This window comes from Lepisosteus oculatus, chromosome 3 (genome assembly GCF_040954835.1).
Source record: "Lepisosteus oculatus isolate fLepOcu1 chromosome 3, fLepOcu1.hap2, whole genome shotgun sequence".
Lineage (NCBI taxonomy): Eukaryota > Metazoa > Chordata > Actinopteri > Semionotiformes > Lepisosteidae > Lepisosteus > Lepisosteus oculatus.
Genome location: NC_090698.1, coordinates 33910823 through 33935271, shown reverse-complemented (window position 1 = coordinate 33935271; position 24449 = coordinate 33910823). Strand labels below are relative to the sequence as shown.

The 24449-nt window shown below is 37.2% G+C and overlaps 1 protein-coding gene across 3 annotated transcripts in view; it reads right to left on the bottom strand.

Annotated features, from left to right (window-relative positions):
* Positions 1–24449, bottom strand: part of LOC102686253 (E3 ubiquitin-protein ligase UHRF2) — a 155279-nt gene that overhangs the window by 74102 nt on the left and 56728 nt on the right. For all 3 annotated transcript variants that reach the window (XM_006627054.3, XM_015338069.2, XM_015338075.2), the window contains exon 3: positions 8573–8859. In XM_006627054.3, the coding sequence (XP_006627117.1) occupies positions 8573–8859 (287 nt within the window). The remainder of the gene's footprint in view (positions 1–8572; positions 8860–24449) is intronic.

Below are 24449 nucleotides of genomic sequence, written 5' to 3'. Positions count from 1 at the left end.
GTCCTAGCCTGTCAGGAAATAACTTTTCTTGCCAGGAGGCACAAGAGGTAAATACATTTTTTACAAAAAATACTGTTGTTGTAATAACTAATAAAGTTATTATGTTATTTATTGAATCTAACACGACCTATTATTTAGATCCTGTCTGATTACAATATAAAAGAAAATTTAAATTACATACACTCATCTTCTGCTTGCATGTATTAGTCACCAACCATATCACATGTGTTCAGCACTGTTGTTTTTTATTATTTTTCATGTTAACTAGAGAGCCCATGAAGAATAGGAAAAACAGATTGCAGAACTAGCTGTTAAGAGATTTTGTGGCAGAAGGTAATGTAATGGACACAAATGTGTACCTTTCTACTTCATTTTCACTTTCAACTACCTCAGATGATATATTAAGCTGAAGTCCTAAGTAATTAATTATGAAAGTTCCTATGGTACTGTTCATAACAGAAGGTATTACAGTGTTCTTCATAAGGAAGAGAACCCCAATGTGCTTGCTAAATTCAACTTTTGACTTACAGAATCTGACCAGAATTTCCCCCTTCATTCAATTGATAAACTAAACAATATGCTGTGCACTTGGGCAGCTGGCGTAGAAATGGCTGTCACACATCAACCAGATGGGTGCTACATTTATTGTTCGATAAACTTAGTCCCTTCCAATAAAGCGTTCCGTTTTCCTTTAGGGTTAAAGGCAATATACAAATGCATGGAATCATTTAATAAATTATTACTTCATGGCCATTATCTTTAAGAGATCTTTTTGGTACTCTAAAAAGAAACATTCAGTTACATATCCATTCCATATTAAAATGAAAATCTCACATCTTATTAAACAGTACACTTTTCACTTTAATTTTAGTGGCAACTTATCATCCTTCTGAATGGGTGATGAAGAACTATGCTACTCAGGTTGCTGAAATCCATACCATCAGATACTGTATATTTCTGTCTGCTCTGTGCTGGGGCTTACTTTCATATTACCTCTTACCTCTGTGTCAGGTATTTACATTTTAATACATAATGTCTTGTAAGTAAAGTAAAGGCCCCTTCAAAGGTTTGTGGATTACTAATTTCCAAAGACAAAAGCCTAAAGTTTTTTTTGGGTTTTGTGCTAAAAACTGTGACAGAGATATGTACCTAGTAATAAATATTCAAGTTTTTCCTCAGTTTCTGAATAACATCAGAAGTAAAGAAAGAACATACAGTGGCCATAAAAAGTACCCACCCCCCTTAGACTTTTTGTCATTGACTGACACAAAACATTGTATAATGTCAAAGTGAAAACAAAAGTCTACAGATCTGCCTAAATTAATAATAAATCTAAAAGAGGAAATAACAGATTGCATAAGTATTGTCCTTTGGTATGAGGCACTGGACCTAAATAGGCTCTGTGCAACCAATTCCTTTTAGAAGTCACATAATTAGTTGAATGGAATCAACCTGTGGTAATTAAGGTGTTTTACATGAGATTAAATACACCTATTTAATTGATTGGTACAGCTCCCAACAAAATCAACAACATGAAGAAATATTCAAAGCAAAACTAGGATAGGGTTATTCAAAAACACTGATTAGGGATAGAGTATTAGAAAATTTCCAAGGCACACAATATCAAAGCCCAGTAAAGTCCATTATAAAGAAATGGTAAAAATATGACAACTGTGAATCTGTGAAACTGTAAAGGACACTAATCAGGGAGGCCACCAAGAGACAATGCTAAAGAATCTAGTCCTCCACAGCTGAGATGGGAGAAACTGTGCATAGAGCAACAACGGCCTGGTGCTTTACTAATCTGGACTTGGGAGAGTGGCAAAACAAAGCCATTGTTGAAAAAAACTCATAACAGGTCTACACTGCAATTTGTCAGAAGGCATGTGGGAGAGTAAGTGAGACCAAGTGGAAGTGGAAGTGGAAGAAGTGGTATATTGTTGTATGGTCTGGTGAGACCAAACATGACCTTTTTGGTCTCAACACTAAGCACTATGTTTGGCGCCAGTGAAGAATGGCACCTTATCCTGCGAACACCATGCCTATCATGAAGCTATCATGAAGCCATCATGATATGGGGATGCTTTGCTATATTAGGGCTCGGCAGATGATTGCAGCAAAGTACAGAGAAATCCTGTAGGAAGACTTGCTGCAGTCTGCAAGAGACCTGGGACTTGCAAGAAGATTAATCTTCCAGCAGGAAATTACCAAAAATATACAACCTGGAGTGGCTTAAAAACAAAAATCTCAATGTTCTACAGTGGCCCAGTCAAAGCTTGGACCTCACTCCAATCAAGAATCTGCGGTGGGTGTTGAAAATTGCTGTTCACCAATGATTGCCACCCAACTTGAGGGAGCTTGAGCAATTTGAAAAGAAGAATGGACAAAAACTGCAGTGTCCAGTATCCAGATGTGCAAAGCATATCCAAGGAGACCCGTGCCTATAATTTTGTAATATCTGTCAATGGTGCCTCTACCAAATATTGACTAATGAATACTCACGCTTCTCTGTTTTATATTTGTAATTAAATTTGTTTTCAATTTGACATTATATAGTATATTCTGTTCATCAATGGCAAAAATTAAATACTTTATTATTCCATATTCTAACACAATAAAATGTGAACTCCAAGCAGGGTGAATACTTTTGATATCCACTGTATATGCATAAGCTGAGCCTCACCAGAAGATCTATATGACAAGTATGTCAGACTGGTTTCAGTACTGTATATACAACATATTCTTCTATTTCAACAAAACACTCCAATGTTGAAGTTCCAGGAATTTTCAGGCACCTATTCTGTACTTGGCTCTATCTCCAGACCACCTACTTTTTTGGGCACAATGGAAATTTATAACCCTCAGCTCACCGTACAGAACAGCTTTAGAATATAGTATATATGCTGGTCTGCCCAACCAAGATCGCCTCCAGCATTCCAGACTGCTTCCATTCTTTCCTACCCCTGTCAATGAGGTCTGTTACATGCAAACTTGCTAATTTTAATAATAAAGATTTTTTATTATAAAGTTGCCACTTCACAATAAAGATGGTGCTCTGGAATCAGACCAGAGAACATACTGTTAGCCAACAAGGAAGGATATTTAAATAATGGCAACAAAACATCTTCCACTGAATTTGATTTAAAGGTCAAATGGAGACTTACACTTGAAAATATTCAATTTTTGGCAGAACACAATCTCAGCTTTTTTATTTGATAACAGAAAACTTTTAAGCTTTTATACAAGAACATTGCTTTATACTGTTCAAAAGGAACAGTGAAACATAAACCAAATATTAGGAATTAGTAGTGAGGACCCTATGGAAAAAACCAGGGCGATCTCCAGAGGCGTAGTCGCTAGAACAATTCGAGGTCCGAAAGCCGAAGGTAGACAAACCGGTGCAAAAGAACAAAAGCCGTAAGCTGTGAGGAAGCAGAGAGTCAAAACCAGAACAAGAATCAAAGTACCAAAACCAAAACCAGGAGACGTAGTAGGAGAACAAACCAGGATCAGGAAGCCAAAAACCAAGTAGTAAGTAATCGCGAGAATCGAAGTAGCTCTAACCAGGAAAAAACCCTAATACTGAGCACTGGGGAGAGTGTAAATATTAAATATTTGACGAGTCCTTTTGGAGGCATGGCGTAACACCAGAGGGCTGCAGTAAAAACTATGTGGAAGCGCATCTAAAACTGAAAACAGGAGAAACTTCTTTATCTGAAGGCTTTTGGGAGCATGGAACAAGCTACCCAGCCATGTTGGTGAAGCTTATATTCTCGGTTCCTTGAAGATATGGCTAGATAAGATCCTTGGAAATGCAACTAATATAATTATAATTTACTTAATTATTAGAGTGAACTGTCATTCTCTATTACCAGATTTAAGTCTATTGCTTTAGAATATAAAAATATGTATCTTCGGGTAATCTGAATAGCTGATTTATTATTATTTACAGTAAATATCTTCAGTGCAGTATATATTATTTGTAAATTTAGTACACACATATATTAGTTCAGGTGGGTAGCTGCGTCAGCATGCGTAGGCTGCAAAGGAACAAATAATAGGTTTATTCCATGCAGAAAAAAAGAAGAGAAAGACACAACGTTTCGGCCGTGGAGCCTTCTTCAGGTGTGAGAGAGACAAGGCAGTAGGCAAAGGTAATGTAATGGGAGAACAAAGGCTGAGAGGGAGGAGGGGTTAGAGGCGGGAGCAGGGGACAGAAAGAGAGGCCAATCAAGATGTGTAAAGTCAGAATAGGTCTTGAGAGGTGTGAAATGAAACTTCCAATGAATGGAGAAAATTTAGTTGAATAGTAGTCTGTTGTTAAGAGAAGGGGGAAGGTGTGATCCTAGCTTCAGGGTAAGTTTGGTTTCAGTAGTCTTTCTGATGTATGAAATCGGAAAACCATCTTTGAGAACACAGACGGAGAGATTAGAGTGGTCATGGCCATCAGAGATGAAATGAGAAACAATGGGCTTGGAGAGATCTTTAATCTTCACAGCCCTGACGTGTTCTCTGAAGCGGTCTCCAAGTCTCCTTCCTGTTTCTCCAATGTAGAGAGAAACTGGGCATTTACTGCAAGAGATACAGTAAATAAGGTTGCTGGAGGTACAAGATGCCAACTGGGTGATCTGGAATTGTCCTGAGGGGCCTTGAATGAGTGTGGTGTTGGATGTGTACTTGCAGATGATACAGTGAGCTCTGTTGCAGGGAAAGTACCTGTAGGAAGCGAAGAAGCGTTCTTCTACTCAGCCAACAAAGATATTGGCATAGCTGGGTCCCATTCTGGTGCCCATGGCAACTCCATCAGCTACCCTCAAAATGTACTCCTTTTTCATCAACAGAGGATACCCCAGCAGTGTTATTGAAAGGGCCCTTGCACGAGCCAAAAACATCCCTCGGATCATCAAGTAAATCAGGAACTCCCGCTGTAACAACTGCATTCCTTTGGTGCTTCCCTACCACCCCAACACACTTCCTATCCCCAGGACTATTAACGACAACTTATCCATCCAACAGGATGATCCCTCCATTGGGGCCCCCTTTCCTGACCGCCCCATCATCTCATATCGCCGACCACCTAATCTGTGCAACCTTCTTGTTCACAGCCCTCTTGACCGTCCTCAGCAACCACCCACACAATTTCCCTTGCAACAGAGCTCGCTGTATCACCTGTAAGTAAACATCCAACACCACACCCATTCAAGGCCCCTCAGGACAATTCCGGATCACCCAGATGGCATCTAGTACCTCCAGCAACCTTATTTACTGTATCTCTTGCAGTAAATGCCCAGTTTCTCTCTACATTGGAGAAACAGGAAGGAGACTTGGAGACCGCTTCAGAGAACACGTCAGGACTGTGAAGATTAAAGATCTCTCCAAGCCCATTGTTTCTCATTTCACCTCTGACGGCCACGACCACTCTAATCTCTCCGTCTGTGTTCTCAAAGATGGTTTTCCGAACTCATACATCAGAAAGACTACCGAAACCAAACTTATCCTGAAGCTAGGATCACACCTTCCCCCTTCTCTTAACGACAGACTACTATTCTACTAAATTTTCTCCATTCATTGGAAGTTTCATTTCACACCTCTCGACACCTATTCTGACTTCACACATCTTGATTGGCTTCTCTTTCTGTCCCCTGCTCCCGCCTCTAACCCCTCCTCCCTCCTCTAACCCCTCCTCCCTCCCAGCCTTTGTTCTCTCACTACATTACCTTTGCCTACTGCCTTGTCTCTCTCACACCTGAAGAAGGCTCCATGGCCGAAACGTTGTGTTTTCTCTCTTCTTTTCAGCATGGAATAAACCTATTACTTGTTTTCTTCCACACACATATATACCCACACACATATATTTTATACATAAAATACTCATGATTTTTGGAAGAAAAAAGTACGTTTCTGAAACATACTCTATTTTTGCATGTTAAAGACGGGCAATGTAATAAAATACAGATTAATCATCTTCCACCCAGATTTTACATGCATGCTAGATGTCCATTGTCTTCTCTCGACTACTGAGAATTTGAAAATACTAAAAATCACACATTTCGAAAAAATCTAAATCACATTTTAATGTGTATTTTAATAATAACAACAGCAAAACACACTTTAAGATTTATAGTTTATATAAAGATGGGTTACTTATTATCACCAAATTTCAGCATAATCATTATCATATTGTTGGTCAAGGAAAATAAGACATGAATAGATGTGTTAATGAACCTCTTGCTATGGATAGGTAGGAATGCTTACACTTATATTCTGAAATTGTTCCAATATAATTCCAGTAGCTTCTGCTGCAGAATGGTGTGATTACAGTTAACAGTAGGAGTTAGGACAATATATTCCTACTTTACATTAAAGATGTCACATACAACCAGATTATCAAACACCATAAACAATTCAAACATCACCACAAACTAATATAATTAAATAATATTGTTTAAAATATAAATATAACTTTATTATTTGGGAGTACGGAACAAGCTACCCAGCCATGTTGGTGAAGCTGATATTCTGGGTTCCTTGAAGAAATGGCTAGATAAGATCCTTGGATGACTTCAAATCCTTGAATTAACTACTCACTTATAAATGTGCTTTATAGGCCAATGGCCCCCTCTCGTTTTTAACCTCTCTTAGGTTCTAATCTTCTAGGACTAAAGGACACATTTCAGAATGTATTTTACATTTACATTTTCAAAAATATGAAAGAATACACCCTCTTATATACTCATCCCATGATATTTGTGTTAAGCACAAACTCACCTACCAACAGGGGTAGGAAACATCTGAGGTGCTCTCCCAGTAAGATACACATTTGCTGACCTTTTCAATTTCAACTTCAGAATGTTAAAACATAAAGAGGACCAGAGAGTGTTAAATCATACTAGATGATGGTTCTAAACTTTCTTGTAAGGTGTCTATTTGACCTTTAAATCAAATTAAATGTAAGATGTTTTGCAGTAATTATGTAAATATCATTCCTTGTTGGCTATCGGTATGTTCTCTGGACTGATTCCAGAGCAACATCTTTATTATAAAGTGGCAACCTAGATGAATGCAACATTCTATAAGAGGTCTTATTGCACTTTAACATTTTAACAGCAATTGTAACCTACAATTTATACGTCTTAACATTAAGTTTGCCTTTTTTATGTAATTCTTACTAATTTTCTAACCCAGGAGACAACCTTGATTCTTTCATGCCAGTAAGGGACTTAGTACTTTCCAACAAATTAAATATTGAATTGATCCTTAATTGCTTAATTAACCTGGGTGTCCAAGTTAGCTACCCCCTTGTTTAGAACATTAAAATAATGCTTTAGGATAAACACCTCAGGCTTTATCATACTTAGCTTCTTTATAAAATGTTTACCATCTTATATTTGTAGGTTATGTTTCTGCTTCCAGTGTGTAAATCTCGGTACACTCATTAAAATTATGTGTCATCTGTTATGATCAGTGACCAGTCTTGAATATTTTTCTGTATCTTTATGAATATCCTTTGCCGGTTCTACAGTTGTAATAATCTTACTGTTTTGGGATAACTTGACTAGTGTACCTGCTTCATAATTCCAGATAACTGACAGTAATTAAGAAGAGAAGTGGTTGAACTACAGATCCCTGTGCACTTACACAGGCACTCTATGCTCTCTATACATAACCAGTTCTGTACTACCTTGAATGCCTACCACCTGCAATTTGAGAATTAATCCTTAAAATTATCAAAAGGCTTCTGAAAATTACTATTGTATGCTCCATACTGCTAATGGAAGTTAGTTGAAAAGATCTGCGCTTTCTAAAACAACATTGACTATCCTCTAGAAACCTAATGCTATACAGATGATTCTCTCTGTCTGATTGTTTTTTTCTATAACCTTATAATATAATAGAAATAAGATATCTTCATCTTGAATTATTTGGCAATAGAATATGATATAGTTAACTTATTGCTACAGAAAAAATATAAATAACAATATAATTGAATAAAAGATATCATTGAAATCATATGAACAGGCTAATGAGAAAAACACACAACTGAATACCCAGCTGGGTGAGACAAGGTTAACAAGGGTAATGCTTAAGGGAGGCAAGAGCTGTGGAGTAGCCATAAAAAGTGTCCTCTCCTGCATTTTTTCAGGGCAGAGCAGACTTATCCATTTATATATATATCAATTTATGCTTATTCTCCTCTTCATTGTTGGATTTAAAAAAGACTATTATGGTGTTTGGCCACCATAATAGTCTGATTATTTTGATAACCATCTGATTGACATTGCCCACTGATAAAAATGTTCATAGAACCATCAAAATTTGCTTTGCTTTATCTCATACAGACTCACTTACCTTTCCGGTCAAAGGGCTTGCCAGCATGCATGACAGCTGACACCCTGCGCCAACAACTTACATACCTTTCCATGAATCAACTGAGGAAAACATGCAAAACAGAGCCAATTTAAGGAAAAATCAAGAAAAGGCCTGAATATATTCCTCAATGACATCCTGAATCTATAGCACACAGGGCTCCTTCAAAAGGCTGATACATTACTCCCCTCCCAATGGCACTTACTCGTCATATTTGATATGATAAGTAACATCCTCCTCACTGTTCAAGCAGTCCATGTAAGATGTGGAAGGTGCAGTGTCCAAGTTAAACGCAGAGTTTCCATTACTGTTTCCATTACTGCCATGGGAAGAATGGTTTTGGTCCAGCTTGCCATTAGTCCTTTTGCTCATCTTCCCACTTTTGCCTGTGGCCTTGCCATTTTGTCCTTTTGTGGCTCTGGTCACGTTCTCTATACTTGCTTCAAACCAGGCGCCTATACTAACATCCCTGCAGTCCACGAGCTCATTTATCTGCAAGAAACAAAAAAGTCCTGTGTTAAAACCACTGCTTTTAAACTCCACACATGTTTCAAAGACCCTCTGTCAATTATACCCTAACAAAAAAACTTGCCCATTTTACTGGGAAAAGCCAGTAAAAATGTCTGATTACTTTAATTTGTTATCACCTTAACATTTTTTTACACAAGGGGATCCAATTATTTGGTTTTGACTTATGTTCTCCTTTGTAACTCAAAGGTACAAACTAATTCTTTATTGTCACTCATTCTGAGCAGTAGGCACACAAGGTATAAAAAAATGAGCATTATTAAAATATTATTCCTATCATTGTTTCTATGACTCCATTTCCTTACTGGAAGACAGTAATTAAATAATAAAATGACATTTATATATGGATTACATCCAAAAAGGATACAAAACATGCAAGACAGGGGTAATACCAATTAACCCAACCTGAAACTGGATGAAAAACTATATATACCAAAAACATATAAGAAGCTATACCAAAAAATATGTACTCATGAAAAATAGAAACGCAAAATTTTCTGGAATGAGAATACTATAGTTGCAGCTTATGTAAGTTGTCAATTTGTTTTAAGCCCTCTGACCAGCAATACAGCTTGTGCAGTGAGGCATTGCAACTTGCCAATCACATGAAAGCTCATTAGGTGCTCTTTTACCCAACGAAGTCCAGGTGGAACAATGCCTGATCAGGTCACCTTTAAAAAGGCCTTAATTCAAAGCTTAGGTCACTCCAAGAAAAAGGCCAAGTTTAGTCAGTTTTCTTTACATTCCATAATGCTTTGAATGTCACCAGAAACAAGGGAGAGGGCCTTTGGCATGCTGCAGGCATGTGCCAGCGTTGCCAGACACTATGGAGTTAGCCACTCTATTGTGTCCTGACTGAAGGGAAGGTTTCAGCAGACCGGCAGGAATGATGACTGTCCAAGAGCATCTAAATAAGCAACAGAGGAATGAACAGAAGAAGAACCTACAAAATGGTATGTTCAAATTTACAGAAGGATTTTGATAAAGTTCTTATGAAAAATTAATTCCCAAACAGCAACTGATAGTTGAATCTTATGCAAGTATTTAAATTGAGAAATTGTTAATAGATGGTAATTGGAGAGTACAGCTAAGGGATGAATACTCAAACTGGTTATGATCTAATCAGTGGAATACCTCAGGGAACCATATTAGGCTGATTTATTTCATCAAACTAATTTATTTATCTTATTACTGTATCTGATACCAATTCTCTATATTCTAGTATAGTTAAGTAAACTATTGAGGTTTGCAGACAATACTAAAACAGAATGATTACCAAACATAGCAGAAGATTTAGACAAAATTCAAGACTTGGAAAATAAATTACAGATGTCAGGTACTGTAGACAAGTTCAAACTATAATTATAAGATTGAAAAAGCTGGGTTTGGAAGAATAAAAAAGATTAAGATGTTCATTGTTGGTACATCATTTACATCTAGATAACATGGGAAAGCAATACACTGTTAAATTGACCAAATTGTACGACATATGATTAAAATAGTAAAATATACACTAACTAAAAGGATGTTATGTTAACATTTTATCAGATCTCATTTTAAATATTGTGACAATGTAGGTCTCCAATTTTCAAAAAACATTTGGAATCAGTCCAAAGAAGAGGCATCAAGTACATTCTTTTTTATCAAATCATATTTGTGGCAATAACAATCTAATCAAAATCCTGTTTTTCCTGAAGAAATCCTGTTTTTCCTACACCATACTGTCCCATCCTTAGCACCACTCAGGTGTTATAACTCATTCACTGCCCCTTCACTTTACCCTTTATCCCAGCAGGAGGCATTGCCCAGCAATGGATGGCCCCAAGAATCCCCATTTGGTGGCAGCATTTAGGGGCATAGGTCAGTGTGGAACCTAGTAATGGACATGTCAAGAAAGGAGAAAGGGTTCTAGACCCAGGAAATGACATTATTAAGTGTAACAATGTGAGGGTGGGAGGAGCAGCAGAAAGCACTGGTAAAAAGTCAACGCCCTGACTGAGGGATGGAGGCACCAGTGTGAGGTTAGCAGGGACCAAAAATAACAGAAGAGGAAAAACAAGAACAAAATGGGAAAATAAAAATGCACCGCTGTGCACCACGACATCCAGGCTGAGCTTACCCTATTTAACAGGATCCAGCCTGGGAAAAAAAAAACGCTTAGCACAGCAGTAACCAGACTGGACCCTGTTAAATAGTGCAAGAGACGTAAAGCCAAAACAAAACAAAAACTCAATGTATGAAAAAGGTCAGCCTGCCCACGTAAAGATACATGACAGGACAGGCAAAAAGAAAAAGAAAATCAGATGAAGAAAAACAACAGCCATACGCTCAGGTACAATCCGTTCTTGGACTGCCGGTAGAAGTTCCTGCCCTTCTGGGGGTAGCCCTGACCGTCTGTTTGGGAGGAATTTAGTGTTTTGAAGAGCCTTAACAGCTGTGGCTCGTCTTTAGGCAGGCAGTACAGCTGCGGCTGCTAGGGCAACGCATCGCCCTTCATTTGGGTCTCCAATCTACACTGAACACACCTCTGCGTACTGCCTCATGTGGGTGATTGTGATATCTGACTATTTTTATGGTTAGCAGTAATGCCAAACAGCTAGCCAAACATTTTATCCAGAATAATAACAGTTGATAAAATAAAAAATGAGTTGATGAGACCCACTCACAAAACATGGACATCTGAACACTCCAACATGTTAAACATATAGTTAAAAGCATAGAATTTAAATCAAGGGATTTTGTGTTACAACTGTAAAATGCACTCTAAAAAGGCCTCACAGACATCTTTAGGATTAACACTGAAATACAAAAGAGAACAAGAGGAACTTTTTAACACAAAGGATTGTGGGAGACTACTGATAACCTGGCTTTCAGAATTCAGAAGGTCAAATTACCTCTTCAAGTTTGCAACCTTCCTATGTACTTAGAGCAAATGCATATGTTATGTCTGCAGAATAAAAAAAAAATCAACACAAATCTTTCTAGATAAGAAATATTTCTGACATTGCATGGGTTTACAACAGGTGAAAAATCTGAAGACAACAGATGGAGTATATACAGTAGCTTCACAGCTGCAGACAGCAAAGTACTATGTATTTTATTTCAATTTACAAAGGAGCAAGTAAACAACTGTCCTCAGGGCCTCTGAGCATTCTACTGGTCTTTTGACCAGGTAAAGACAAGCTCTGCAATACAAAGAAATTTCAGAACATTTTTAAGGATGTGAAAAAGCAAGGGAAGAAAAACATAGTAGCTACATTTTCCTCAGTCTGATTATTGAAAGAGCACAGAAGTTAATATACTACACCATTAGTTACAGGGTATACGGCCACCTGCCTGACATTTTAGACACTATTTTAAATTACTGCCTATATCAAGGAATTTGTATAAATTTAGGGTTTGCAGTGATTGTCAGGCATACTTCCCACTTTTAATCTTAGATGGCACAGAAACTAAGCCAATGCAATTTGTCGCAGTCCAATGACTAGAGAGGAACCAGAGCAAGCAATTTCCCACACTGATTAAATCAACACACACAGGATAACCAGGAACACAACTAACAGGCAGACACTGTGGAGAAAACGCACATTCAGAGTCATATTCATAATGCATAACTGCGTTTGTAGTATGCAAACATTAGCAACCCTTAAAATGAAATGGAGTTCTTTTTAGCAAACGCAAGGTTTCATGGGACTTGTATTCACCCTTATTATACTTGTTGCAATGTCGGTCTTCACAAGTAGCACACACTACAATACTAAAAAATAGAACAAAAAAAGAACAGCTGTCTTGTATTATTTTATCTTTTTATACAATACGTGCTGTCACAAAAGAGGTACATTTCACAATATGCTATTAAAGGCTCTGGAAGGCAATTGAAAATAACTGCAAGTATGTTCATTATTGGGAATGAGAACATGTGTACAATGATCTCTTCTGATCTAATGAACTGAAATTGTGAACAACACATACACCCACACTATCATATGATGTACATAGAAACATACGTCCTTAAACAAGACATTGTAAATAGATCAACTGCAAAAAATTCCTAAATGAATTGTTATATATATATAAACTTAAAACACATTAAAATTAACATTTAAACAACCCTCCACAAACCCTAATACACTTGAAATAATGCACATTAAATAATGCATGCATTTTTTCAACAGAAATAAATTAAAACAAACCAAAGAAACAAACCAAGAAAAGTCCCATATGGACTCCAAAAACCATTAAGGTTTAAGCAATGGGACCAACAATTATGGTGTTCACTGCTTGTTTTCTCTTTTATGATTTTCCAGTTGATTTAGATTTTACATAACTAAAAGAATATGAGTTATAACACACTGTACCCCAAATATCAGTAATAAAAACACTGTAAACATGAGGGTGTTTAATCATCTCCTGTCCTAAATAGGATTTCTGTTTTAAAATGAAGGTAAGAAAAATGACCAGCTTTACAGTAGAAAAAATAATTATGTAAGGTAAGATATCTTTAATACACTAGTTTATTATCTGTTTCTATTTATTTCTAAGCACTCCTCCTATCAATCTGCCACTCTGGCTTGTGTGGCTACTCTGCATCTCCATTGTTAAATATGTCTGTGAAAAACTGTGGGAATGTGACTTTTTCCAGACGCAGGCAAAAATATAATTTAGTATTATTATTGCCTTATCCTGAAGTAAATTCGACTATTTAAGAAGATATATGTATATGTTACTATACTACTATGAGTTTAAAAAACAAATCACAATGCTATTAAACTCATTTATTCCTCTGTATTGGAAAGTCCTTGAAACTCCTTGCTGTCTTGAGCCCACTACCTGTCAGCATTAAATTATACTGTATGTGCACACTGTGTTTCAACCAGGTAGTATGTATTAGCAGTGATCTTTTAACAGGCAGGTCCTAGGAAAACCAGACCCAGAGGTAAAAAGAGTATTATTTTAGTCACAGAGCCAGAAAACTTCACAATATGAAACAAAAGCCTAGCTTCCATCCTTAGCTATACTTCTCCTCCAGTCACAAATCAGGCAACTTCCATCAGCAGAGCTCGCTTTTTATTTACTTTGCCATCCAAGAGGTAGCTTAAACAATGCTTATATGCTACAGACAAAACACATCCCAAGCTGTACTATATATGTTTCCAAAGGATTTAAAGAAAAACAGAGAAAGAATTAGAAATATATGAAGAGTGCTACTTAAACACTATACAATTTTACCAACACAATGAAAGAATAAACAAGTGACTTTTGTCAATACTAGACAATACTATGCATGCATCTGTTACAGATGCAAGGGGGCTGTTTAAAAAGGTCTATTTTCATGTGTTCCCAGATAAAATGTACTGCATATGGAAAGAAATACAGTATGTGAAGACATTAAAGTGATGCAGAAAATTAATGACTCAAGAAGAACACAAATGTGGTCTTTCATTAATGAGTCTGTTGATTATGAAATCCACTGGGTTGACTTTATCAATATCTTTTGAGGATAAATATCTATCCATTTGCCAACTGCTTTATCGAATACATTGTTGCAGGGGAGCCAGAGCATATACTGGCAAGCGAGGGGGCAAGGCAGGATACACCCTGGATGGGATGCAGGGCACACATAGTCAAAGACACTTTATACTGTGGGATGAAACCAGAGCAACCAGAGGAAACCCATACAAACATGAGAAGAACATACAAACTCCACACACCCGTGCTATCCACTGCGCCACTGCTCTACCAGATGTAATTAATATATAATATAAAATCACCTTAATATAAACTTTCATGAGAGCTTGAACTCAATATTCTTAATCAAAGACCAAATCCATATCCACATCTTCAATGGTCCTAATACACGTGAAATCAATGAAGTGTAAAACTGGTTTAAGTTTATTAGACTTATTTTCAAAAACCTATGTCAAAATATTGAACTCCACAATCAGACTCAAATCTCCCATTAAAATTTTATTTCAAGAGCAACACAGAGAGCATACTGTATCTTAATTTAATGTGACACTGCACCAGAAATCTTTTTTGTATTAAATTATGACTGTGGCATAAAAATATTATTTACAAAAAGTGTAAATAATAAAGGAGGTCAGTGAAAGAGTCAGGGAAACCAACAAAACTGTGGGTTCCATACTTTCACAAGATTAACAAGCATATGAACCGTGAGGATAAGACAAAGAAAAACACAGTAAATACTCACCTGTATCCATAATAATTCACACATATGAAAACAAATGTGGTACAGGGACTTTCAACATACAAGACTGTTATCTACAAACTGAAGTCAAGCAACCTCAAACCAACAGATCTACAAGGTGAATAATATTAGCTGTCAGTTCAGTGCATGCACACAAAAAGGTACTGTCCAGCTAGCTTAAAATAGGAAAAGCAAAATAAGCAATACAGAGCAGTAAGGGTGAAAGTTCTTATATTACATTAAAGTCAAACATAGCATTATAATATGAAAAATATAATCCATTATACATGATATAAAAGCAAAATCCTGATTTTTTGAAGTCACAAAAACAATAATGAGTTGATGTTCTTTTTTCTCCTACAAGAACATGCTTTTTAAAAGCTTTGGTGAGCTTTTGGCAAGTTCTATAACTGTTGCGAGTAACTCAATGTAAACATGTTCAGTGAAAATTCACAATAACATCTGGTGAAGCTGCCATAACTTTCTTCACATCTACACATGGCATTTCTGTAAAGTAATTCACGCTTAAGTCATTATAACTTTGAAATATGAATGTCTTCTATATGCACAACAAGTCTGTGCCCAAAAGCTATCTGAATATCTTTTAACTTGTCTGGGTCTGATGATAAATACAAGTGTTTACTTGACACATTAACTAGGGTAAATATTTTTTAATGTGTATCCAAAACTTCTGTCCACAGTTGATCTAAGAATGCTTTCTTCAGCTACTTGTAAATTTGTATACATTCTTATGTGGTTATAGTTCACTTTTAAAGAGTGCAGGCAAGTCAGAGGATCAAAAGCATTTACATACAGTAACTCCTTATGTTCAAAAAGGTTATCTGTCTGAGGTCTACTTTAATCCTTGCTATGTAATAAAATGAAATGTTGGATGTGCTGGACGCTTTGGTTCACTTGGCAATGTCTCCCATCACATCAGAAAAATGTTGGCAACTCAAGGGAGTGTTGACTTCCTTTCAAGTTTAAATTCAAAGCTGCAATCTCAAGCAGCAGTACTGCCAATATGCAGTGTGTCCTCACTCCTGCTGTCCATATCTTACCTTTCTTGACCCTAGACAAAACCAAGCAACATACTTTGCAATTAATTTCTTATTAGTTGCAATGACATTGCTCTTTTTATATGCAAAACCTGTTATATACTCTTAAATTACTTTGGGACACTGGTTTCAATGAAGGTTCAAATTCACATTGCCAGCAGACATATTACCCTGCAACTCACAACTGACATCCCACTGAAGCTAAGCAGGTGTGAGCCTGGTCAGTACCTGGATTGGAGACCTGGGAAAAACTAAGGTTGCTGCTGGAAGAGGTGTTCAGTAGAGGACGCTCACCCTGCAGTCTGTGTGAGTCCTAATGCCCCAGTATAGTGACAGGGAAACTATACTGTAAAAAGCCGCTGTCCTTCAGATGAGACACAGAACCAAGTCCTGACTCTCTATGTATATTAAAAATCCCAGGGCATTTCTCGAAAAGAGTAGGGCTCTTACATCGGTGTCCTGGGCAATTTTCCGATGGGCCTTTATCAATCTTGGCCTCCTAATAATCCCCAACTCTGAATTGGCTTCCTCTCTATGTTCTCCTCCCCACTGATAGCTGATGTGTGGTGAGCGTTCTGGCGCACTATGGTTGGCACTGCATCATCCAGGTGGATGCTACACACTGGTGGTGGTGGAGGGAGTACCCATTACCTGTAAAGCGCTTCTAGTGTCCAGAAAAGCGCTATATAAGTGTAAGGAATCATTAATACATTCCAAACAGCTCATTATACAAAGTCAATTAACTAACCAGTATGTCTTTGAACAAAAAATATGTATTTCAGAAGAAAACCAACAAACACATGGAGAACTTGAAATCTTCATGCACATAGCACCCCAGGAATTGATCCCAGGGCCCCAGCACTGTGAGGCAGCAGTGCTAACAACTTTGCCACCGTGAATCTCAATGCAACAAATTCTCAAACTCTGTCCAAGTTGTATTTCTTACATAAATCAACAGGCAAAGATGTTTTTTTTTAACACAATTGTATGTTGAAACCACATTTTATAGTTGTCCAGATGTGTTGGTTAGATGTGGGTAGTTGCTTCATTGCTCACATTTTGAGGCCTCTGTGCTTCTGAAGCCCTCTGAACCTCAATTCCCCGGCACTGATAGTTTCGCCCTGAAGACAGCTGGAGATGCAGAGGGAGGCAGAGTTGTTGTATAGAGAAAGACTGAGGAAATAACAGCATCAGACTTTCAATTTAGAGATAAGCTGCCAGGCCCTGGCACCTACAATGCAGTTGCTACAGTAGCTAAACACTTGCAATGCTGTGTCAGCAGGTTGCCATGGAAACAGCATATGAAGCTAGGGGTGTGAAAGGGCTACAGGAGAAGAGTGCCAAATCAAACTGCCATGAGCATCTGGACTAGAACGTCTGCAGCTGAATGAAAAGAAAATTCAAGGCCAGCATTCTATTCTTTTTTCTCTTGGGAGAAAATTATAGAAAACAGACACTGCCAGACAACCAATTCTACTAAACAATCAGGCTATTTTTTTTTTCATAACTGGAAGCAAACTTTTTTATAAGTATTAGTACTTGACACAATGTCTCTATATTATTAGGTATAGTATAAATGAATTAAATAATCAAAAGTCAAAATTTCTAACAGGAAATATTTGAGTAAAGCAGGAAGGGACAAAAAAGATTATACATTTCAAATCTCTAACTTCTCCACAAAGACCAATTTTCCTGACAATTCTTTTTTTTTCTAATATGTGATTGACCTTAATATTTGTGCTGGAAAAGAAGCCCAGCCCTTGTTGCAGTCTTAAACCTGCCTAATGTTGGAAATAAGAATAGGTATGTTTTCTTACAGATTCAGTGTGGAGATGAAAAATTGCAATGTCTCATTGAAATTGCTGTTTTGGAGTTGAAGAAGTAGAAAGGAACATATTTGCAAAGGTATTTTGCTAAATTTATTCAATAAATCCAAACCATGGAGTATGAAATGGGAATAAATCCAAGAAAATTAGACAGGGTAAAACCATCTGCGTCATAATGGTAATTCCAAAGGTCTTATTACACGTTTTCAGTCCGCAGCAGTTGCAGAAAAAAGGCATTTTATATGAAGCCCTGACCTACATGATTGAAAAGGAATGGCATTATTCTAGATCGTGATTAAAATTAGTGCAAGCAATAGCTAGGAAAGAAATAATGTACCTCACTACCCCTGTTCAACAATTTATCCAATAATAACTCTATAATACATTAGCATCATCATTCTTAAATAAACAAATATATCAAAACATGTCTCTCTGCCTTTACTTTAAGTCCACATCCAAAGCATTCTGGGAGCTACAAACTATGACTGAATGGCTCGCACTCTCTCTCCAAGTGTAGTTGCCATAGCAACATGCCAATACCAAATCAACTCAAGGCTCTCTAAACAGTGGGAAACTAATTGCTAATTGATTTCAGAACTGTAGAGTGCCAGGCAGCACTGGTATACTCCAGGTCTTTATGCAAAGGTTCAAGGTTTTACAACTATGAAAGAAAATGATCTTGTAACTCAAACAAGCACAAAAAAATGTGCAAGTGTTAATTTAATGTTACAGTAAGTATGAAAAGCAACTTGTAAATGCAGCATACATTCAGAATCAGTGTTTATAATTTTTAAAACAGGTATGTAAATGTAAAATGTAAAAAAAATGTAAAGTGAGCATGGCAAAATCAAATAAAGTGGCAACATAAAAAACTCCTGTAACACTAGGTATGTGATGTCTGAGATTCACTGAGCTTCTGCTCGATAACTCCCTATTTTTCACTCATCTTCATTCAGAGCTGTATTTTCATTCTTTTTCTTTATCTTTTTATTGGTTGGGTCCAAGTTCAGTGCCACGCTCCTGAAGACGAAGAATGGTTTGTCTTCAGCTGTGACATCCAAGGAGAAACATTTCAGATTGGCCCCAGACCACAAATAATTTTTGCGAATTATAGAGAGAGCTCTAGCTGCACAAAGCGATTCACTTCATAGCATGCAACTTTATCTGAGACTTTGGGTCATATTAACCCGTCGTTGCAGGCTCCACCAGTCAAGGACTAATCTAAGCCTGGGTCCAGGAGGCCAAGGACCCTGATCTTCAATCTGCTGCGCTACATGGATTGTCAAACTATTATGTGGGAATCTTGAAGTGCCCACCCCTTCAAGGCAAAGGGAAGTTAGCTAGGCTTTAAGATTAAAAATAATGGGAGGTTTGTTAACACTACTACTATCAAAAACTCAAAGGATGATATTGTCTCAGAACCGAAATTCATTAACTCCGAGTTTAGCTCCTTCTATGTGTAATCATCACGGAAAACAATGTTTTGCTAAACTTCAGTTGCCACATTGCTTAGAGAGCAAGGCAGCTAATTTGGATGCCCACATTTTGCTGAGTTAAAGGCAGCCTTACAAAGTATGAACAGTGATAGATGGGATCCCTAGTGAGTTCCTGCAAACCTTCTGTGATCAACTGAGGTTTTTGCTGAAAATAATACAGAGGTAACCATACGGAGGGGTTCCTTTAACAGGGATGTTAAATGGCATTGTCTTGCTTCTGTTAGCTATCGTCCTCTATCTTTACTGAACTCTGGTGCTAAGTTGTATATCTTCTGTTTGAGAATTCCACCCTGTCAAACTCCCTTTTATTTGACATTTTCAGCAATTTTAGCAAATTGTCTGGTTTTAAAATCAACTGGATCAAATCAGTTCCATTTATCTTAAATTTCTTTAAATTGGAAGACACAGTTCTACTTACAAACATCCCAGCAGTAAATATTAGGTGTATTAGTGTTTAAATATTTAGGTGTTGAAATCTACACCAACATGAATACCTGAATACCAACTTGAATGGTTTCAGCTTTAATGTTATCCACAGACAAGTTAACACTGATTTGGATAGGTGATTGCATATCCAAATCATCATATCCTGATCTCCTCCAAACAGCTGTTTAAATTTTCCAAGGCAGTGGACACATCAGGTTTGGTGTTAATATACAGTACAGCTGTGTGTCATCTGCATATCTGTGAAAGTTAATGCCCAATTGCTGCATGATCTGACCCAGAGGAAGAATGTAAATAAGAAACAAGATGGGCCTCAATACTGTCCTTTGGGGGACACTGATAACATATCTGATTATTCCCCAATACAGACAAACTGCTGGCTTATTGAAAGATAGGCAGAAAACATTTCAGAGCTGTGCCTTGCAGTCTGACATAGTCCCTCAATCTCTGATTAGGCATGTTGTGGTCCACAGTGTCAAAGGCTGCTGTGAGATCAAGTACGACAGGAATGGACAGAATGATAACCAATGGACAGAATGGATCATTAGACACTTTCACAAAGGCAGACTCTGTGCTGTGTAAGGCTCAGAAATCTGACTGCAATTTTTCAAAGAGTTGGTAGAAACTCATGTGAAACTGCAGCTGAGTAACTACTGCTGGAGATTAGCTTGCAGTCAAGGTTAGATTTCTTTAAGAGAGGAGTAACAGTAGCAGTTTTGAACAGTGATGGCACTGCTCCAGTCTCGAGAGAATTATTAATCAGGTCTGTGATAAACTGAATCAGAACAGGTTAACAGGATTTGAACAGAGGCATGGGAATAGGATCCAAAGAGGATGTATATGTTTTCATTTTAGAAATGATGGTTGACAGAGCAACAGAAGAGACTATGTTAAAGCCTACAAAGCGTGGGGTAGCTGAAGGAGGTGATGAAAGATATGATGTGCAGATTGCACTTGTTGATGTAATAATCAATAATAATAATAATAATAATAATGATGAAAATTTTATCCTTAAAAATATCAAGAAAACTATATTGTACTTTGCACTTTTCATTGGTTGCTGTAGAGATTACTGAGGGAACAGGATTGAGAAACTGGGTTAAAGCTGAAAAAAGTATTGTAATTTGCCCTTATCTTCACTGACTAGTGATGAAAAATATTTGCTGAGAGCTGCTTTCAAAGCTACAGCACAATGGCAAGGGGAAGCAAATAAACAGTGAGGACCAATTTCCTCCACAGGATCCTGGAGCTTTTGCCCTTGAACCTTCAAAAGATGCTTAAAGAGCTCAGATTCTACCATTTCTAATGTTGCTCAATCTAAAATCTAAAAAATGTCATTATATATGCTCAGATTAAAAACCAAGCTGATTTTATCTCCATCCACCAACTCCAATATACCAGGAGTGAATTAGTTCTTAAATTCTCTGAAATTAAAAACTTTACAGAGAGATCAATGTGAATAAACATTCCTCAACTCCTTGGAAGAGGCTACTTCAAACTGCTAATCAAAATACATTCACTTTAGTTCAAGCAGACTTAGATTAAGATCATTACTATATTAAATAGCAGTAGACCTGTTATAGGAGGAAATTATATTTGTTCTTCTGAGATAAAAAATCAAAAAACCTGAAGCCCCAGTTACACAATTACATCCTAGTCATCATTCAGGCTTTCTTTTTGAATATTTACAGTAAGTTAGTGTGAGTAGAAGTTTTATCTTGACAAGTAGAAGTCTGACAATTTCAAAAGAATAAAATGTATTGTCCTGTGCAATCCATTCAGGTTTTAAAATCTTCATTCTAGGAAATCTCTGATTTTGTATTTCACGTCTTTAAATATGGGTAACATTAGTTCTGAAATTTCCAAGCTTTAAATGTCAAGGGTAAATGGTCATTCTTAAGATCTCTGGCTACAGCATTAAAAAAATGCAACCACTGAAGGTTCTTTGAGCATCTTAAAAGGATCAATATATACAGTAGTATCTTTTATTCACTAGAAGTACAGTATCTTCATTACTGTATGCCCATGCCTGTATTTTTTAAATTCTGCTATTGTAAATTTGTCAACAAACATTCAAAAACACTTACTAAAACAGGTTCCTTCACAAGCCTGTGATAGATAATGGCAATACACACACAACCTCCAGGAAATGTGTGTACTCACAAGCCGTCTGCTTTTTTTATTGGCTTCACACTGCAGTGCTTGAATGTAAGCAGCAGTGCTTTGGTGCCAGCTGGAGAACAGACACAGCTTTGGCCCTGCAGGTGCTCAGGGATCATTGGTGTGAGGTAAACCACGTTCCCCCAGGCAAACGTGGCAGCTACACCTCCAGACCCACTAGCAGCCCTCAGGAAAACTGCTCTCTTTTGCCTGGAGCTCCCAACCACAGTCAGCAGTTGGCATAGCCTTGATTCTAACTGACAACAGCCAGGGCGCAGAACTCATCCTACATCCAAGTGTACTGGATTGTCAAAGAAGGCCTCAGGATATCCAATAATTACAGTATGTCAATCAGGAAGATTTTTACTTCTTGAATTAGAAACTCAATCACTTGAAGATGTGTTTGAATATAAACACTTAACTGACAAAAACAAACATTAGCATGTAAAAATATTAAAACCACAAAGTAATCTAAAAATGTCCAGACAAGTTCTCTGTTTTATTTAATCAGCAATGCAAAAAACACCATCAAGAACGACAATCTGTTTAGCAATAACAACACCACATGACAGACAGCACACTTTTGAAAATGGAAACTTAAGGACTTTACCGAAATCCCAAAAATTACATGAACCAACATCTCACAATCTTGTGATTGTGTGAAATCAATTGATCTAGATATTGCTTTTTTGTGTTTTTATGATGGCTTTATCTTTTGGATATGTCTGTATGGTAGCCCACTTCACACCTTGAGATGAAGTCATGACACATTTTGTTACTGAGTAGCAAACATGTAGGCCTTTTTATTTGTGTTTCACAATTTTTCCTGTTTGCTTTTATATGTTCTGAACAACAGCCTTAAAGCCTGAGCACCTCATAAATGGCCCCTAAACAGCAGGCACAATTCCATCCAAATGGTGCTGTGGTTACAGACAGACACAACTGTGTCAACTTCCAGCTCTGACTCACTGCTATGCAGACTGGTCAAATTTATTAACAGGAAGAAAAAGCACAAAAATGCAGACAGTGTTTTTAAAATGTCACTAGTGAGTAAACTGGCAATTTCGGAGTCAAGACAGACGTCATGGTGTAGTTAACACCTGTTAATAAATCTAATAGGAATCTACTTAAGGACAAAGTTCAGAAGTGTTTTACACAAGTCTTCAATCCTCTTAATTACACAACTATTGTTTTATTTTGGGGCGGTGCAGTGGTTAACATGGCTGCCTTGCAGAGATGGGACCCTGGGTTCAATTCTGGACCTGGGGTGCTTTCAGCATGGAGCTGGTATGTCCTTGCTGGGTTTGTGTGGGTTTCCTCCAGTGCTGTGGTTTTCTCATACACTCCAAAGACATATTATTTGTTAATTGGTTTCTGGGAAAACTGGCCCTGGTTTAAGTGTGTGTGTGTGTGGGTGTCTGTGTTTTCAGAGATGTTATAACATTCTTTCTGCTTGTGGTTCAAAGAAAGAATTACACTTTGGAAGAATGGAGCTTTTAACCATGAAGAAGAATTTTAAATTTTAAGTGCATAAGAATAAAACAGTGTTCTTATAGTTAATTACAACATTATAATAATATGAGTATACTCAATATTGCCAGAAAAAAAAAATACAGTATGTGTCAAGAGCTGCCTAAGAACTCACAGGCTTCTGAAAAGTCAATTTACTACTGGGCTGTTTAAATAAAAAAGTCTGATACACCACTGGAAAGGATTCCACACTGTCTGCCTCTAAAGTAAAGGTTTTTTTAATCCTATGGCTTGGATGGCTGTGCTTATACAAAAACATTTCACAAAACATTTGGGGAAGGAAAATAATTCTTCCTAGCTTTCCAGAGGATGGTGGTGTTTTGAACAGTCATGGCACTGGGGTATGAAGGAGGAATTGTGGTAAAATTGTATTTGAGGACCTCCTGCCATTAAAGTCCATATTCTTATGCGCTATTTGATTATTTTAAAAACTAGCAAAAGATCAAATGCAGAAAATGCAGTGGCTTCTGGCACAGAGGAAGAGACTGTGAAAGTATAAATCTCTGCACATTGTGCCACCTTCAACAAAACTGCAAAATTGGAGGTTTTGGATCTCTTCTACCACAAAGTCTAACAGTTTAACTATACAAGTGTACAAACCACATATCATTACATGACCACACAAAGCCTTAGTTTTTAGAAAAATAACCCCCACAGTTAGCAATACTCTGGCTGGTAAATACTTCAATATGTGGTAAATAGGGGATTAGGTTCCTATGGTCCATGTTACCCTCATCAACAGCTAACATTACTTGCAACATTCTTCCTCAAAAAGTACAAATACAAGATTGTGAATATAATATTTTAACATATGAAAGTAATACAATACAAT